The sequence below is a fragment of the Poeciliopsis prolifica genome, unplaced genomic scaffold (genome assembly GCF_027474105.1).
Source record: "Poeciliopsis prolifica strain line A6 unplaced genomic scaffold, Auburn_PproV2 SCAFFOLD014, whole genome shotgun sequence".
In the NCBI taxonomy this organism is placed as follows: Eukaryota; Metazoa; Chordata; class Actinopteri; order Cyprinodontiformes; family Poeciliidae; genus Poeciliopsis; species Poeciliopsis prolifica.
The window spans coordinates 12492478-12508739 of record NW_026562389.1 but is presented as its reverse complement, the minus strand read 5'-3'; the positions used below and the strand labels follow the sequence as shown (position 1 = coordinate 12508739).

Sequence of the window (16262 nt, the reverse complement as noted above, 5' to 3'; positions counted from 1 at the left end):
ATTATGATCGTCATGTATTTCATTCTATTTTATATTTATTTTTGTTTTCTTCTTCTGATTAACTTAGGTTTACGTTTTTACTCTATTTGACGTGTGTATTCTGAATTTAGGTGCTGTATTTACAACCATAAATCATGTATATATTTAATTTCAGCAGGATATTTAATGACTGAGTGAAGAGTGTGTATCCATGTTGACGATCCCAGAGAGCTTCTGAAACGGACTCAGAGTGAGCCTTCTCGCAGCTCGTCCTCTCTCTGCGCTGCTAGCAGCGGCGGCTAATCCGGCTAACGGCGGCGGTGATGGCGGAGCTGGTGCAGGGACAGGCCTCGATGAACCAGCCGGGGCTCAAGTCAGACGGCCTGGTCGATGTTTTACAGAGGGCCCGGCAGGTAACAACTCCTCTGGGGCTTAGCTCACACCGGTTCCGGGCGGAGCCGCGCTGTTTGGACCGAGTCGGAGCACTTTTCATGGTGTTTGAGCTGTTGCTGCTCCGAACTTCTGCTCCGTCAACACAAACACACTTAGCATGCTAACTAGCTCAGAAAGGTGCTCGGAGTTGGACTTGAGGCCGGTTCGGTCCGGTTTACCGGGCCTGACACGGTTCCTGAGTTAGTTTGAGGGGAGTTTGTGGAACTGTCAGCGGGAACGGAGCGCAGGGAGAGTCGGGCTGGAAGTGAAGGGGGGAGCGGGACTCAAGTTTTGGCCACACGTGTCAGAGAGTCTGCGGGGCAACCTGTTGGTTCCGAGCGGGCAGGAGGAGGGGAAACCCCGCTCACCGGCGTGCTTCTGGACCCAGCCACCGGACCTGGTGGCTGGGTCCAGACCCAGGGTCCAGACTCGGCCAGCAGGACGGAACCCCCTGCCCGCCCGCACCGCTTTCTGTGCGGGCTTTCCGTGAGGTGGGAAGGTAGAAAGTAGGCTGGGTTATGCAACAGGCAGGGGAGGGGGGCCTGCTGCTGCACCCACTGATTCACCTGTTCAGGTGGCCCCATCCGCCCGGACCGGGGTGGGGGTTTCAGCAGGGCCTCTGTGGAAGTGGGCGAGAAGGTTCTGGAGCTGGAAATGGATCGGAACCATGAAAACAGAACCAGAGAATCAAAAAGGAGCCAGAGACCAGGAGAACCATAACCGAGCTGGAACCAGAACCAAATAGGGACCAGAACAGGACTCTTAGCAGGAGAACCAGAATTTATCTGGAACCACAAAAACAGAACCAGAGCCGAATCGGTACCAGAACCAAACAGGGAACTTAACAGCAGGACCAACTGAACTCATCTGAAGTAAAGTTTCTTCTTTTCCTCTTTCCTTCAGAAAGGAACCAGAATCTGATTTATAATCACAAACAGTTTATTTTCTCCAGGCAGTCGTCGCCACAGAAACCAACATTTTTAAAAAGCGTCGCTGGTTTCAGACGAGTTTCATCCACATCAACAAATCCGTTGATTAAACCATGCCAGTCCCACAGGGGGCGGTGTAGCGCCACACTAACACCTGTCAGCCAATCAGATGGCTTCAAAACAACCACTTCCTGTTAGGAATTAAATGCTGAGGTTCATCTGGAGCTTCGTTTAGAATATGAAGATGATGAATCCAGACGTTGATCTGGAATCGTTTCAAAGCCGATATGTGAATACTAATTATCTGTCGCACACGGTGACATGTTCGACCTTAAGTCTTCGCATTTTTTCTCACAGAAACAAATACAGAGTCAGAGTTTTCATAAATTATCATTTTAAATTATATTTAACTGTGTGGATGAAAAGCAAAACTCAGTATCTCAGTTCTCCCAGATATCAGGTGGACTAAACTATAACCAATAAATCAGTTTATTAATGGAGAGTTTCCCCAGAAAACCTGCTCAACTGTTTTTGTACTAAAGATTTTAAGTAGAAATGTAAAAAAATTAATCCAAATTAATTCAGCGGCTCCGTTTGGCCCCCAGGGCTTCAGGGGCCATAATGCTCATATTTTAACACACAAACATAAATGTAACATTTATTTACTGAGATGATCAATGCGGCTAAATTACATTTATTTTTTCAGCATAAATTAAAATATTTTAAGTAGTTCAACATTTAAATGTAAGATTTTAAGAAGTTGGCAAGTTAACTTTGTAAAAGAACAATATTCATAGTTAGATTGTTGTGTTACCATAGCAACAATTGGATGCTGTAAGTTTGATCTGTTTGTTCACAAATATAAATTAATAAACTGTAATTAGAGCTGATAGTTTTCAGGTTGTCCAGTTAATCTACTTTAATCTCCCAGATTAAATCCAACAGAAGCTGCTAGAGGTTCTGATGTTTTAGCAGCAAGAGGGGCCCCACAGTCAGGTTCTGCCCCACAGGCAGGTTCTGCCCCACAGGCAGGTTCTGCCCCACAGTCAGGTTCTGCCCCACAGTCAGGTTCTGCCCCACAGTCAGGTTCTGCCCCACAATCAGGTTCTGCCCAACAGTCAGGTTCTGGGGCAGGTTCTGCCCCACAGTCAGGTTCTGCCCCATAGTCAGGTTCTGCCCCACAGTCAGGTTCTGCCCCACAGGCAGGTTCTGCCCCACAGACAGGTTCTGCCCCACAGGCAGGTTCTGCCCCAACAGTCAGGTTCGGGCAGGTTCTGCCCCACAGGCAGGTTCTGCCCACAGACAGGTTCTGCCCCACAGGCAGGTTCTGCCCCACAGTCAGGTTCTGCCCCACAGGCAGGTTCTGCCCCATAGTCAGGTTCTGCCCAACAGTCAGGTTCTGCCCCACAGTCAGGTTCTGCCCCATAGTCAGGTTCTGCCCCACAGACAGGTTCTGCCCCACAGTCAGGTTCTGCCCCACAGTCAGGTTCTGCCCCAACAGTCAGGTTCTGCCCCACAGACAGGTTCTGCCCCACAGTCAGGTTCTGCCCCAACAGTCAGGTTCTGCCCCACAGTCAGGTTCTGCCCCACAGGCAGGTTCTGCCCCATAGTCAGGTTCTGCCCAACAGTCAGGTTCTGCCCCACAGTCAGGTTCTGCCCCATAGTCAGGTTCTGCCCCACAGTCAGGTTCTGCCCCACAGTCAGGTTCTGCCCCACAGTCAGGTTCTGCCCCACAATCAGGTTCTGCCCAACAGTCAGGTTCTGGGGCAGGTTCTGCCCCACAGGTTCTGCCCCATAGTCAGGTTCTGCCCCACAGTCAGGTTCTGCCCCACAGGCAGGTTCTGCCCCACAGACAGGTTCTGCCCCACAGGCAGGTTCTGCCCCAACAGTCAGGTTCTGGGGCAGGTTCTGCCCCAACAGGCAGGTTCTGCCCCAACAGTCAGGTTCTGGGGCAGGTTCTGCCCCAACAGGCAGGTTCTGCCCCATAGTCAGGTTCTGCCCCACAGTCAGGTTCTGCCCCACAGGCAGGTTCTGGGGCAGGTTCTGCCCAACAGGCAGGTTCTGCCCCACAGTCAGGTTCTGCCCCACAGGCAGGTTCTGTCCCACAGTCAGGTTCTGCCCCACAGGCAGGTCCTGGGGCAGGTTCTGCCCCGGGCCTCATGCAGCCTTGGACCGGCCCTGCAGGATGAGTTCAACCTGCTGCACTGGAGATGAGCAACAAACAGATTTAATTCTATGCTGCTAATGTGGCTTTAGCAGCTCTAACATTTCTGTGTCGAGTTTTAATAGAGTCACAGAAACTGTTCTGGTTGTTGGAGTTTATGGGACGAGTTTCTCTGACCTCTGTGCTCGTTGACTGTCTGACTAAGTGGACAAAGCATCTGATCTGGTTTGACGCATTGAAAAATAATATAAAACCAGTGCGAAGCTCCCCACCAGCTGAACCTGCATGGGGTCAGCGCTGGTTCGTGAACCGCTAACCGGACCACAGACATGAAGTTTATAGGGCAGACAGCGCCACACGCTGGGCAGCTGTTGAAATGGAAACAAAGATAAATTATTCTCATCGCTCTATCAATGCTCCTCTGAAAGCCGCTAACGTTATTCCTGCTGTTCACGTAGCGCTGCACCACCAGAGTGAATACAGTGGGTTTGAACTCTGACCTTGATGTAAAGTATGATTCCTCAGGAGGGTTGATGTAAATATCCATACAGGTCAACCTGCGTCCAGTTTGAGAAAAAAGAGGCGCACGCCATCCGCCTGAGGTCAACTTCAGAGATCAGAGGTGCCAGCGGAGTGATTGGTTCACATTCCCATCTAAATGCATCAACTATAAACTTATGATCTGAACATGGAAAACACCAAAGAACAATAAATTACTGGATCAGAACCTCTCCTCTCTGCTGACTATAATCGGGCTGGTTCTGGTTCTGTTGGGTCGCAGCCTCACACTCAGACCTGTAGTTTCACTGCAGACACATAGGGGGCAATACTGAGTTGGAGTGTCAGCCATCTGCTCAGAAAGAGGAAGAGGATTCCAAGACGTTTTCAAAACTGTCAGAAATGTTCTTGATGCTGATTTGGTTTTTAGTTCTGAGCCAGAAATACAACAAATTCTTCCAATTTTCAAATATTACATATTTCACAAATTTTGTTTGTCATATTTAAAGTTAACTAAATGACTTTTTTTTAAAATTATTATTATAATAATAAACAAACATGGCCGACTGGGCAGCAGCAGACGGTATTTAACAGAAAAATCCTCTCCATCGTCCTTCTGACTTCCTGATCCGCTGGGACCGCCGTGTTGTTTCTGGATTCCATGTTTTGGTCACCTTGCTCTCTGATTGGCTACCCAGGGCATTGGTCATATGACAGTGATGCAGCGTAGGATTATGGGATGTTTAACTGTAGCAGTGAACGTGGTGTGTCGCCACAGCTAACCACCAAATAGTGGCCAAACGGGCCTTATATCCCAGATCAGGTCTAGTTTTATGGTCGGGTTTGATCAGACTCGGCATACTTGACGCTGAGTTGCATTAAGAACTGATAAAAAACGTTTTTTAAAACAAATCCGACATTTTTCAGCTGGATTTCCTCCTGGGCAGCGATGCAACTCACACAGGAACTTAATTTTTGCCATTTATGTTCAGAAAACATGTAAAAAATACAAATGTAACTTTTATTTTTAATTTATCGTTTGTGTTTTCAAGTCATTTTGTGATGAATAAGTACCAACTTGCTAATTTCTCAGTATCGGTTCTTAGAATCAGGTGGTACCAAAAGGACTGAGTCTGGAAAATGCTGCGGTTTATGTAAAATCTCCAGGTTTGATACATTCATCAATGATGAACTGAGTTTTCTCTTTTTGTCTCAGATTGTGGGGAAAATGGGGGGAGAAGCCATGTCCCACCTCAACAGCTCCTCAGGAAGCGTGGAGTCCACGCTGTACTACTCTGGACAGAAGCGACCCGGAGAGGACGGAGGTGAGCCGCACCAGGGAGCGCGCCTCATGTTTGGCCTCCATGATGGTTCTCGAACCTGAGCTCAGCTGTTAGCTGGCAGCTTCTGAAGATCTTTGGCTCTGAAATGTTAACGGTTCACGAATGTCCAGAAACATTTTCTGGATGTCCAGGTTATCGATTTAATTGTGTTTCAATTAAATCCAAACACGATTTAATCCTCCAGACCTGTAGGTGGCGCTAAACATAGAGTTTGGGAGAAGGCCATATAGCCTCCACAGTCGTCTAAAACACCATCTCCTTGACAACGGAGATGTTCAAAAAAGTTTAATGTTCCTGTGTGGGCGGGGCTTAAGCTACAGCGAACAGCGGCGCGTTACGGTTTAAAGCAACAATCTGCTCTGGTCCAGCCCAAGTCCGGGCCGGTTCTGGGCCGGTTCCAGAGAGTAGTTAGCACCGTTAGCTTGTTAGCACAGTACCGAACCTGGAGAATGTCTGGAGTGTTCCTCAGTTGCGAGAACTTTGGGTGTGTTCTGTGACCTTTAACCTATCAGAAGCAACCATGTTGTTCCTTTTTGCAGTCAGTGAAATGGATCAGTAGCTCTAACGGTGGCTAATCAGTGGCTTCTCTCTCCTCAGTGGGTAACCAGCTTCCAGCCATGGGCCATCAGAGGTAGGAGCGGTTGCTATTGATCACACACACACACACACACACACACACACACACACACACACACACACACACACACACACACACACACACACACACACACACACACACACAGACAGCAGGGCTCCCATAATCCTCTGCTCTCAGCTCCATGTTCTGTTTGCTAATATTGCTCAGTGTGAGCTGAGATCATTATTGATCCATCACCTGTGTGTGTTTGTGTGTGTGTGTGTGTGTGTGTGTTTGTGCAGGGTGATGACGGAGGAGTACAAGGTCCCGGACCGGATGGTGGGCTTCAGTGAGTATCAGCCTGAGGTTCTGGTTCTGGTCGGTGGCGGCCCGCTCACCTCTCTGCTTGTTGCTCCTCAGTTATCGGCAGAGGCGGCGAGCAGATCACCAGGATCCAGCTGGAGTCGGGATGTAAGATCCAGATCGCCTCAGGTGAGTCCGGAATAGGCCCAGGATTCGGTTCTGACCCGGTTCTGATCCGCTGATGGCTGCTTTGTGTCTCAGACAGCGGAGGGCTGATGGAGCGGCCGTGTTCACTGACAGGAACGCCGGAGAGCATCGAGTGAGTGTCGGCGCGCTGACCCGGTCCGACCAGAACCGGTTCGCCTGGTTCTGGTTCTTGTGGACCTGGCTCTGATACGGTTCTGTCCGGTTCTGTCCAGGCAGGCGAAGAGGCTGCTGGTCCAGATCGTGGAGCGGTGTCGGAACGGGCCGGGCTTCCATGGCGACGGCGATGGCGGCGCCGCGGTCCAGGAGATGCTGATCCCGGCCAGCAAGGTGGGGCTGGTGATCGGCCGCGGCGGCGACACCATCAAGCAGCTACAGGTAAGATGAACCGGACCGCCTGAGGACGGGTTCTGCTGGGCCCACCTTCAGCCTCCGGTTCTGGTTCTGCCAGGAGCGGGCCGGGGTCAAGATGATGATGATCCAGGATGGGCCGCTGCCGACCGGCGCCGACAAGCCGCTTCGCATCTCCGGAGATCCCTACAAAGTCCAGGTACCATAAAACCCAACACTGAGCCGGTTCTGGGTCCAGACCCGGTTCACGGACCTTACGAGATGGCAGGAGGTCAAAGGTCACCGTTGCAGCCGGTTGATGCAGAACGCTACAGAAGTCATGAGTCTGGATGTGTTTAGATTCTGGTTCAGAGGTTCTGTCCGGGTCCAAAGCCCTCCTGGTATGAGCGGACCTGGAGTCCTCCATGCTAGACCCGGTTCTGGTTCTGATCCACAGGCGGCCAAGGAGCTGGTTCTGGAGGTGATCCGGGAGAAAGACGGGGAGTTTCGGTCCGGGCGCAGCGACTTTGGAGGCCGGTTGGGCGGAACCAGTCTGGACGTAAGTCCGGCTCCAGAACCCGGACCGGACCGCTATCTCCTCGCCTCGCTAACCCCAGGTCCAATACGTCCACAGGTTGCGGTTCCGAGGTTCGCTGTCGGCATCGTGATTGGCAGGAACGGAGAGATGATCAAGAAGATCCAGAACGACGCCGGGGTCAGAGTTCAGTTCAAAGCAGGTCAGGGAACCGTGGGAGTCGGGTCGGGGAACCGTGGGAGTCGGGTCGGGGAACCGTGGGAGTCGGGTCGGGGAACCGTGGGAGTCGGGTCGGGGAACCGTTCATTTCTTCATAAAAACCAAACTTCCACTCCAGACCATAATAATCAATGTTCCAATACTTGATTATTGGAACCACAACCAGCCGAATGTCTGGTTCTGTGTCTGATGTTTAACGTCCCCCGGCTGAGGGAAGCGGTTCTGACCTTTGACCCCGACTCTGTTCAGATGACGGCATCAGTCCGGAGCGCGTTGCCATGGTGATGGGTCAGCCGGAGCGCTGCCAGCACGCGGTCCACCTCATCAACGAGCTCATCCAGACGGCCCAGGTAAGCCTGACCAGGTCGGAACGTGTGATGCAAGAACCGGGTCAGAACCGCCTCTCGTCCCTCCCCGGTGTCCAGGAGCGGGACGGCTTCGGCTCGGCCCTGCGGAGCTCCAGGGTCAGAGGTCGCGGCGATTGGACCATGGGCTCTCCCGGCCCGCTACAGGAGGTCACCTACACCATCCCAGCTGATAAGTGCGGCCTGGTCATTGGCAAAGGTAGGCGCACCCACTGCCACTGGTTCTGCTCAAACCGGACCCAGTCTGGACCGGGTCAGAACCGGGAACAAAACAAGAACAAACTATGAGAACCACAGAGAGGAGAAATATTCACAACCCCTTAACCATTCAGAGTGTGTGTATGTACAGTGTGTGTATGTGGGCAGTGTGTATGCAGTGTGTGTGTGTGTATGTGGGCAGTGTGTATGCAGTGTGTGTGTATGCAGTGTGTGTGTGTATGTGGGCAGTGTGTATGCAGTGTGTGTGTATGCAGTGTGTGTGTATGCAGTGTGTATGCAGTGTGTGTGTATGCAGTGTGTGTGTGTATGTGTGCAGTGTGTGTGTATGCAGTGTGTGTGTGTATGTGTGCAGTGTGTGTGTATGCAGTGTGTGTGTGTATGTGTGCAGTGTGTGTGTATGCAGTGTGTGTGTATGTGGGCAGTGTGTATACAGTGTGTGTGTATACAGTGTGTGTGTGTATGCGGTGTGTGTATACAGTGTGCGTGTATGTATGCAGTGTGTGTGCAGTGAGTGTGTGTATGCAGTGTGTGTATGCAGTGTGTGTGTATGTAGTGTGTGTGTATGCAGTGTGTGTATATGCAGTGTGTATGTATGCAGTGAATATGTATGCAGTGAGTGTGTGTGCAGTAACCAGCAACTCTCCTCAGCAGCCATATGGTGTCTAAACACTTGTCTGGCTTTTATTTTGGAAGCTGCGACTCGACCCTCTCAGCCGACACACACACTGCATACACACACACTGCTTACACACACACACGCTGCGTTTCCATTCGATGTTTTTCTCTGGTCTGAAATAAATGGAGCTGACCTCTGAGACCCAGGAGGAGAAAAGATATTGATTCTTTTAGTGATCAGTTATTATGACATTATTTCATTCTGCAGATTTTTCATTTAGGAAAAATTATAAATAAAAGATACAATTACACAAATGATTAACTGCCTGATTTCAATAATTTTATTGATTTATTGCCTGCATATCAATAACTGAATTCCTTCAGGGGTTGATTGGGAGGAGCTCAGTTATTATTGATTGATTATTAATTGGATAAAAAGAAAGATTGAAAGAATCTAAAACTGTAAAATGTTTCTCTATTTTCGTCAATTTTGGTTTAATTTCTGATCATCTTTTAGTTTCCTCCACATATCAATTATTGATTACTCAATCACTGATTGTCATTCAGTAAAAAAAGTGTTTTAATTTAGAAAAACCAGAAAATGTTTCAGAACCGGGGGCAGGTTCTGCTGATTCTGTTGGTTCTCACTGGGTCTGAGTGGGCCCATCAGAACCAGGAGCTTGTCATGAGTCCAGCTGCTCTGGACCCAGTCCCGTCCTGGAACAGGAAGTGATGCTGCTCCTCCCTGCAGGCGGTGAGACCATCAAGAGCATCAACCAGCAGTCCGGCGCCCATGTGGAGCTGCAGAGGAACCCGCCGCCCTCCACCGACCCAAACACCCGGGTCTTCACCATCCGCGGCTCCGCCCAGCAGATGGAGGTCGCCCGCCAGCTCATCGATGACAAAATTGGGGTGAGCCGCCAGAACGCGCACTCCTAGGGTCCGGCCCGGGTTCTGGTCCGACTCACGCTTCCATCTCGTCTCCCTGCAGGGATCGGGGATCATGAGCAACGGAGGATTCGGCTTCAGTCCCTTCACCCAGGGCCCTGCTGCCCACCAGAAGTAAGAACCTCTGACCTCTGACCTGTTCACTGCAGCCTCCCAGCCAATCAGAGGCTCCGAAATCAGGTCTAAACAGGAAGTGAGGAGCTGGATGTTGTGGATCGGTCCAGAGTGTTTCCTCATGGTTGTTTACAAAACAGAAAATAAAAATGAAATATTTTCCAACAATCAAAAGACAAACTGGTCCTCTTTAGATCTATTGACCCATAGATCTAAAGAGGAGGATCTTATACATCTATTGATTTATTGAGGAGGATAATATAGAGGATCCTCCTCAATAGATCTATAGATTTATTCTTTTACTGGCTTGGAGTCAAACTGCTCAAAATGCTGGTTTTACATTTTCACCACCTGTTAGAAATCCCATCTTGTTTCAGATTAGTCAGATAATCTGATCCATTTCAGATTATTGATTAGATCGTCAGCTGAGCGTGAGCTGCCGACCTGATTGGCCGGTTGTAAGCAGGTGTTCACCAGGTGTTTGTGTCCGCAGCAGCGGCCAGCCGTTTGTGACTGGCGTTTGGGGGAACACCTACCAGACCAGCTGGCAGAACCCGGGACAGCAGGACCCAGGTGGGACCACACACACACACACACACACACACACCACATCCACAGCTCTGGCTGCAGCCCAGCTGCTTCCTCCTGCCTGGTTAGTCATGAGTTCATAGAAACACCAGGTTGGTGGTCAGAAGCTCAGAGCTGCTGGTTTGCGGCTGAAGCTGTGTGTGTTTGTGTGTGTGTAGGTCACAGTTTGGCTCAGACAGGACAAATGGACTACTCCAAAGCATGGGAGCAGTACTATAAGAAGCTAGGCAAGTGCACACACACAGACACACACGGACACCATGCAGCTTTCTGAGGGAAGGGAGAGTTTACTCGGTAGGAAGCAGCTGCTGGACGGCCAGAGGTTTACGGGGTGTGTGTGTGTGTGTGTGTGTGTGTGTGTGTGTGTGTGTGTGTGTGTGTGTGTGTGTGTGTGTGTGTGTGTGTGTGTGTGTGTGTGCGCAGGTCAGCAGAACCAGCCTCAGAACATGATGACGGACTACAGCAAGGCCTGGGAGGACTACTACAAGAAACAGAGTATGACTGCATGAACGCTCACTTGTTGCTCACTGTAGAGTCCAGTTCTGATCCGGTACGGCTCACTTCACGTGAAACCGTGGCAGCTGCCGTCAGAAAAGGTCACGTTAAACAGAACCAGAAATATAATCAGTTAGGATGGAGGTCCGACACTAACACGGCATTCTGTCCCCAACGAACACACTAACTCTGGGCTATGATAACTGTCGGCTATGCTAACACTGGTCTATGATAACTGTAGGCTATGCTAACACTGGTCTATGATAACTGTAGGCTATGCTAAACCTGGTCTATGCTAATTCTTGGCTCCGCTAACTTAGCATAGACCAGGGCTACAATAATCCAGGGCTACAATAACTCAAGGTTCCATCCACAAAGAACACGCTAACTTTGCGTTATGCTAACTCTGGGCCACGCTGTAACATGAGTGGTTTGTAAATGGTAAATCGACTGAACTTATATAGCGCTTTTCCAGTCATTTTGACCACTCAAAGCGCTTTACACTAGAGTCACATTCACCCATTCACACACACATTCATACACCGATATGCAGACCGGTAGGCAATTTAGGGTTAAGTGCCTTGCCCAGAGGCACATCAACATATGGCAGGAGGAAGCTGGAATCAAACCTACAACCTTCTGATTGCAAGATGACAACTCTGCCACACAGCCACAGCCGCCCTCTGTCATGGTGGTGGTGTCATTTGTGGTCTTGCTGTTGCAGGTCAGTCGTCTCAGCAGAGTTCGGTGCCAGACTACACTGCAGTGTTAGCAGAATACTACAGACAGCAGCCCTACCTGTGGAACCCGGCCCAGATCCAGGTAACATCGTAGGCTCCGCCCTCCTCCGTCGGCCGCGGCGAACCAGCTGAACCACTGTGTCATCTTGTTTCTGCCAGGATCACTAGAGGCTCCTGCGTCTTGGGCTCCATGGGTCGGATGGTCGTTGACAGCAACCAAAACGGGGTTTCCAAGCAACGCTCTGCCGCTTCTTTCTTCCTTTTTGTAGAGAAAAACTAAGGATTAACTGAAAAATCACAAACTCTTTTCTTTCTGTTTTTTAACCTTACAGAGTTGATATTTTGTCAGGCAGATTTTTTTGGACTAGCCTCTGGTCTCCACAGCATAGACCTGATTTTATTTTATTTTTTTTTATCAAACTTGAACTTAAAGATCTATCAGTGTGGCTTTGAACAAAAACAAATCCAGTATAATCTATATTTTGTCTAGTTTTATTTTTCTGATAAACGGTAAAAGGCTTAGCAGTCTTGAGTAAGAAAATCAGATATATTATTTTGTTCATGATAATGTTTTAAAGCATGCGTCAGATTGTGTTGACTCTCAGTTATCTTTTTTATTTTGGCATAGAAATATTTTAATAGCGTTGGATGGAAATGTGATGTTTTACCGTCGGAGATAAAACTGTATTTTGTACTAAATTTCTGCTCGCTGGGTCTTTCTACTCACCTGATTTCTCCTGTTTAGTCGCCATCTTGGAGGTGCAATGACATGATTGTTTTCTTTGGTTTGATGATTCTTATTCCTGTTTATCGATAGTGAACTCTCTAGGTTTTATTATGTAACGATGAAACAAGTGGCGATCATATTGTTGTCTAAAGCCAGATCTCTCTGTGGTCGAAGACATTTCCTGGCAGGAAGGAACCTCAGCAGTTCAGCACCAGTTTTTATTTCCACAGTGAAACTGAATTCTTGCTCTTAGTTTGTGTGGAGAAACGTTGAAGCTGGTCAGTGTTACCTCAGCGGGTGTTTGCTGAATGAATGTTTTAGCTGAATGTAGCTGAGTGGATGTGGGAAATGAATGGACGCTCACGTTCTATCAAAAAGTCCTAAACCAAGTAATCAGGTGAGCCTGATGGTTTTAACATGTGATCACTGTTTTGCCTTGACAAAATTTAAAAGAGCTAACAGAATAAAAAGCTATTGATCTTTGACATTTACTGATATTCTTTTGTAACTTGCTAACAAACTGCCAAACGAGGAGCGCTCTATGCACAACTTTGCTTTTTCTTTCAACAAACGAAGCTCGGTAAATCTGGCTCGACATGCATGAAATATTTATGTCGGCCTCCCAAATATGCAAGTGCAACATTTAAGTTAACAGGAACTGAAGTAACAGCAGACTGCACTTTTCTAACCAGCAAACTTCATTGGCTTCTAGTATTTCTCTCCAGTAACATTTTAACAATCTTTAAAGTGAATCCTCTACTTACTTTCAGTAAAGAAACAAATTGAATATTCTCCAATGGAAAAAAAACAAAACATTTAATTATCTGTTGAACTTGCTGATATTTTAACTTCCTGACAGAAACTGAGCTTTATCTGTATTATCTTTAAACAAAAAATACCTAGATGTAAGCCGTCGGATTTTTATGTCTCCTCTCAATATGCAACTTTATGCTAACCTGTGACATCATCAGCTCACAGGTTAAAGGTCAGCTCTGACTTTACAGTTAACATCAAAAATAGACTTTAAACTCCAAAACATCAAACTCTGTTAAATTTTATTAAACTACAGGAGAAAAATGACGACTTTTGAAAATCCAGTAGTGAATTTAATGAAATAACGTGAGAAACAACCAGCAACAAGTCAGACCAGCAGGATTTTAGTATTTACTGCATTTCATTTTTAACATCCTAACTGTTGTTTCGGTTTGAACAAAAACTTAAATACCGAGTAATTTAACCCCAAAACAATCGTCTTCCAAACTAACGCTACATATGTACGCTCACTAATATTTAAACATCCAGGTTGCATATCTTTGAAATTATTAGTGTTGATTTTCCAACTAACTGTAAAAATGGGTCCAAATTTCAGTTGATGTTTTATTTTCAAACTTTGGAGTTAGCGTTAGGAAGAACTTGACTCATTCTCTGAAATCGGTGATGTGGATTTGAAATTAAGCTACTAAAGATTTTTTAAATATTGCCCTTTAATTACAAAACCAGTAATTAAATGGCTCCAAAGAAAGGCTGGTGTAAATGGTTAAATATTAACTCCAAAATGATGCATTTTAATTTGATAAGCTGCCAAACCTGCTTTGAATTCAACATTTTCCTGCTTTTCTCACGTCGCTTAACAATAATTTAGCTGAAAGTGTTTTAGCTTAGCGACCAGAAGCCATTAGCTACCAGAAGCCGTTAGCTTCTTGAAGCCGTTAGCTTAACATTGTGTGTATGGAGCGGTGCTGACTTGTGCTTTAGCTGTGTGTGTATGTGTGTTAAGGGTTGGTAATGTTCCTCAAAAAGTTGTTCTGTTGTTTTCATAAACTTGCACAAATGTAAATATATTTTTGGCTTTTCTTATTGAAATTCAGCTAATTTACTGTTTAAGCTTATTTGATGCAAATTTGGTAAAATTGAAAGACTTGTTCATTTTATTTTTTAAGAGATGTCAGTCCTGAAGCCTTTAGTTATGTCTATTTTTTGAAATCTTTGTTTAGATCTTTCTACTACTTTAATTCCACCTGTTGCAGTTTTTCAGATTTGTTAGCGAACATGTCCTGTTAGCGAACATGTCCTGTTAGCGAACATGTCCTGTTAGCGAACATGTCCTGTTAGCGAACATGTCCTGTTAGCGAACATGTCCTGTTAGCTACAGTTTGGTAGCCATGTCTGACCAGCCAGCTGCTGTCGGACCACAGAGAGGTTTGTCTTGTTTCTGGAGAACTGGCTGTTATTGAGCGCAAATGGAATAAGTGGTTCTGCTTTCTGTATGATGATGATGATAAAGACAATAATAATGAGTTCCTCTTCAGGGGTTTATTTAAATCGTATAAATATTCAGTTTGTCGACATTTTGGTTTGTGTAAATTTCCCCTCTAGTGGCTAAAATGTATTTTTTTGTTCTATTGTTTAATTCACATGTCTTGTTTAACCGATCTGTGTGTGTGTGTCAGTAGGTGTGTGTGTGTGTGTGTGTGTGTGTGTGTGTGTCGGTAGGTGTGTGTGTGTCGGTGTGTGTGTGTGTGTCTGTAGGTGTGTGTGTGTCTGTAGGTGTGTGTGTGTCTGTAGGTGTGTGTGTGTCTGTAGGTGTGTGTGTGTGTGTCTGTAGGTGTGTGTGTGTCGGTAGGTGTCGGTGTGTGTGTGTGTGTCGGTAGGTGTGTGTGTGTCAGTAGGTGTGTGTGTGTCTGTAGGTGTGTGTGTGTCTGTAGGTGTGTGTGTGTGTCGGTAGGTGTCGGTGTGTGTGTGTGTGTGTGTCGGTAGGTGTGTGTGTGTCAGTAGGTGTGTGTGTGTCTGTAGGTGTGTGTGTGTGTGTCTGTAGGTGTGTGTGTCTGTAGGTGTGTGTGTCTCTGTGTGTGTAGGTGTGTGTGTGTGTCGGTGTGTGTGTGTAGGTGTGTGTGTCTGTAGGTGTGTGTGTGTGTGTCTGTAGGTGTGTGTGTCGGTGTGTGTGTGTCGGTGTGTGTGTCTGTAGGTGTGTGTGTGTCTGTAGGTGTGTGTGTCTCTGTGTGTGTGTGTCTGTAGGTGTGTGTGTCTGTAGGTGTGTGTGTGTCTGTAGGTGTGTGTGTGTGTCTGTAGGTGTGTGTGTGTCTGTATGTGTGTCTCTGTGTGTGTGTGTGTGTGTGTCGGTAGGTGTGTGTGTGTGTCGGTAGGTGTGTGTGTGTGTCTGTAGGTGTGTGTGTGTGTCTGTAGGTGTGTGTGTGTCTGTAGGTGTGTCTCTGTGTGTGTGTGTGTGTGTCGGTAGGTGTGTGTGTGTGTCGGTAGGTGTGTGTGTGTGTCTGTAGGTGTGTGTGTGTGTCTGTAGGTGTGTGTGTGTGTCTGTAGGTGTGTGTGTGTCTGTAGGTGTGTCTCTGTGTGTGTGTGTGTGTCGGTAGGTGTGTGTGTGTGTCTGTAGGTGTGTGTGTGTGTCTGTAGGTGTGTGTGTGTCTGTAGGTGTGTGTGTGTGTCTGTAGGTGTGTCTCTGTGTGTGTGTGTGTGTGTCGGTAGGTGTGTGTGTGTGTCTGTAGGTGTGTCTCTGTGTGTGTGTGTGTGTGTGTCTGTAGGTGTGTGTGTGTCTGTAGGTGTGTGTGTGTGTGTGTGTGTCGGTAGGTGTGTGTGTGTGTCGGTAGGTGTGTGTGTGTCTGTAGGTGTGTGTGTGTGTGTTTCCTCAAGACTGCTAGGTGAACTGCCTCCTTCTCTCCCGTCCCGGCGCCGCTTCGGTTCCGACCCGCCTGTGTTTGGGCCAAGGCGGCTCCGGGTCGGGCTTCCGGTTCTGGTCGGAATCAGAACCGGAGCTGCGAGCACCGGCCCGCTTCTGGTTCCGGAGGACGGGTTCTGGTTTTCTGGGTTCTGTTGATTTTCTAATGGACTGTAACCTGCAGATTTTCTATTAGATTCTATGGTGATGAACGAGCCGCGGCTGTTGATGATGATTAATATGAGGGCTAATAAACGGCTCTTGTTTCTGA

At 47.7% G+C, this 16262-nt stretch overlaps 1 protein-coding gene across 1 annotated transcript; it reads left to right on the top strand.

Annotated features, from left to right (window-relative positions):
* The first annotated feature begins 261 nt into the window (after positions 1-261).
* LOC129366029 (far upstream element-binding protein 3-like) lies at positions 262-16262 on the top strand. The gene is made up of 24 exons (XM_055039622.1): positions 262-392; positions 5219-5327; positions 5943-5976; positions 6225-6271; positions 6343-6414; positions 6487-6544; positions 6645-6807; positions 6881-6979; positions 7217-7318; positions 7394-7496; positions 7763-7863; positions 7939-8077; positions 9464-9624; positions 9704-9774; positions 10268-10347; positions 10521-10589; positions 10786-10857; positions 11582-11679; positions 11757-14787; positions 14854-15049; positions 15100-15449; positions 15508-15541; positions 15580-15835; positions 15924-16262. Exons 1-19 carry the CDS (start codon positions 303-305, stop codon positions 11763-11765), a joined length of 1677 nt encoding a protein of 558 aa, XP_054895597.1. The 5' UTR covers positions 262-302; the 3' UTR covers positions 11766-14787; positions 14854-15049; positions 15100-15449; positions 15508-15541; positions 15580-15835; positions 15924-16262.

Excerpts from the sequence above, each read along its gene's own strand:
- LOC129366029 (XM_055039622.1), top strand. The coding sequence starts at position 303 with ATGGCGGAGCTGGTGCAGGGACAGGCCTCGATGAACCAGCCGGGGCTC. Across the intron at positions 7,864-7,938 it reads AGCTCATCCAGACGGCCCAG|GAGCGGGACGGCTTCGGCTC; the intron begins GTAAGCCTGACC and ends CCCGGTGTCCAG. Across the intron at positions 10,590-10,785 it reads GCAGTACTATAAGAAGCTAG|GTCAGCAGAACCAGCCTCAG; the intron begins GCAAGTGCACAC and ends GTGTGTGCGCAG.